Consider the following 2,500-nt stretch of genomic DNA (forward strand, 5'->3'; position numbering starts at 1 on the left):
CGAGGTGAAAGATTTTCATACTGAACGAGATAAGTATTGACTTTTAGTTCATGTTATGTTTTTGTTTTATCGCCATAAGATTTCGACATCGCCATTCGTTCGACGTTCAAAAAGTTTCACGAACGCGACCATTTTACACGGTGCAACGCCTTCTGAAGTTGTTTCGCAGCGCCGTTGCACACAAGTTTCAGCTAAAAGTGTTTGTGTCTTTTAATTGCACATTTTGAGTCACCATAATGTAGGCAACAATCGAGAAAAGTTTAAAGAAAATCTTACGACAAGTTCTATTACTAAGGAATCACTTTAAGCCGCTGTTACACGTTGTAACTTTTAGCTGAAACTTGTGTGCAACGGCCCTAGAAATTTAGGTTGCCCCCCCCCCCTTCCCCGCTGCCCCTTCAACAACGTCGTTTCTACCACGAGGTGAAAGATTTTCATAATGAACGAGATAAGTATTGCCTTTTTAGTTCAGGTTAAGTTTTTGTTTTATCGCCATTGGTTCGACTTTCAAACAAGTTTCACGAATGTGACCATGTTACACGGTGCGACCATGTTACACGTTTCCCAGCGCCGTTGCACATAAGTTTCAGCTAAAAGTTACAACGTGTAACAGCGGCTTAAAGTGATTCCTTAGTAATAGAACTTGTCGTAAGATTTTCTTTAAACTTTTCTCGATTGTTGCCTACATTATGGTGACTCAAAATGTGCAATTAAAAGAATAGGTCACCAAGCTCGTTCGCGAGATATAACTTGCTCAAGTTACTCATTCAATCATTGCGACTTCATCTATCAAGGACAAGTTTGTTCTATCGGATCAGGCTACGTTTTGAAGGAACAGGAAGCACAGCTTTGGCTTAATTCTTAAAATAACAAGACAGGTGAATTGTATTGCTCAAAAGGAATAATTTAATGTTTGTTCTATGGCACAGGCACACGTCTTGAAAAGGCACTGACTAGAAATATTCCTCGGGTGCTTGATCTTGAGGAGACAATTTTGTGTCCATGAGTGATGGCTACGAGTCCTTTTTTTCCTGAAACTTTTTTTCTGACGTAAATTTTTTAAAAATTTTTTACAGCACAAAGAGGATGAGTAAGAGAATAAAATTATGCCAAAAAAAAGATAGGTCACCAACCTCGTTTAGGAGGAAACAGAAAGCAAACCAAGCTTCAGTTCCTAACAGTTCCTAACAGTATGCAGGGCGATTGTTTAATACTGGGTTGACGTCACAGACTACTTTGCTTTGTGGTAATTCTTTGAAAACAGCCATGCAAGGTAATTATTATTTGTGACGTCAACCCCTATCCAACCCATTCCCCTTCATTTCTCGGTCATGGATCAAACTATGACCATTGTCAGTCTTTTTTCGTGGGAAAAGGTGGTCTGAAAGTAGATCGGTCTGTAAAAATGCCGTGAAATACTTCGCCACTAGTCATGGCTCCTAATATATCCCCTACACGAAAGCCAACCAACTTTGCTTCCGGCCTGAAGACAGGGCTTCCTCTATTAAACTTTCGACTCCCGTGATCTAAACGGTCATTCTCCTAACTACTTCCATAGATTTCTTCGTTAGCTGGTCATGAGAATTTGGTCACACGGTTATATCAGGATCATATTCTTAAGCTGATAATAATCTTCATTCTCAATACTCGTCTATACCTGTCAGTGTATTGAAATTGAGGGGGGAAGTTACATACTGATCAATCCTGGGAGTCCAAGGGTAACCAAAGAGCCGGGGGGGGGGGGGGGGAAAGGAAATCACTATAGGATGAAACATTCATTTCTCGTGTTCCAGTGAATGGGGATTTGATTTCTTTTTCCACGACAGGTGGAGGAGTACAAACGAGGAAAGCAGAATGTGAAACTCAAACAATGAAACGATCATAGATTTGGTCTGGCAGCTATGATATAGAGAGCTTGTTCTCTTAAGTATTCATCCCACGAAACCAACCTGAAAACAGTAAACAAAAAATAAGATTAACCTTCCCAGGGGTGCAACTTATAAGATAGATGACTAACGAATGAAATGATATATGAAATGAATCATATATTGAACTGCGGATATGAAATCGAGTGAAGCTATGATCCTCGCAGTTATGAACGCAATAGACCAATTTCGATGTATTAAAGTTCAATCCAAAACAAAAGGCATCATCTCGAGGCTCTGGGGAATAAACTCATACAAATCCTCATATTTATTCCCCAGAGCCTCGAGATGATGTCTTTTGTTTAGGACTGAATTTTAATATATCGAAAGTGGTTTATTCCAGCAACTGCGGAGAGAAGCCTGGAAAATGTAGGACTTCAACCCCGTTGAAGTCCTCGGCCCGGTTGTTCAAAAGCCGATTAACGCTAATCCCAGATTAAAGATTAACCAAGGAGTTTATTTCTCTACTCCCAAATTCGCCCTTGTCACACAGCGGCCATATTGTCCCAGGAGACCAGAAAATCTTTGTTTTACCACGCCAAGCCTCACCCCCATGGTTTCCACTGCGAGGCTTA

The 2,500-nt window shown here is 40.4% G+C and overlaps 1 protein-coding gene across 1 annotated transcript in view; it reads right to left on the minus strand.

Annotated features, from left to right (window-relative positions):
- Positions 1 to 883: 883 nt before the first annotated feature.
- The window catches only part of LOC138024250 (PHD finger protein 24-like), a 17,658-nt gene continuing 16,041 nt past the window's right edge, over positions 884 to 2,500 (minus strand). Inside the window, exon 8 of the mRNA XM_068871392.1 lies at positions 884 to 1,949. Coding sequence (XP_068727493.1) covers positions 1,880 to 1,949 — 70 coding nt within the window. The 3' untranslated portion in view covers positions 884 to 1,879. The remainder of the gene's footprint in view (positions 1,950 to 2,500) is intronic.

The sequence above is a fragment of the Montipora capricornis genome, chromosome 11, assembly GCF_036669925.1.
Source record: "Montipora capricornis isolate CH-2021 chromosome 11, ASM3666992v2, whole genome shotgun sequence".
Classification (NCBI taxonomy): Eukaryota; Metazoa; Cnidaria; class Anthozoa; order Scleractinia; family Acroporidae; genus Montipora; species Montipora capricornis.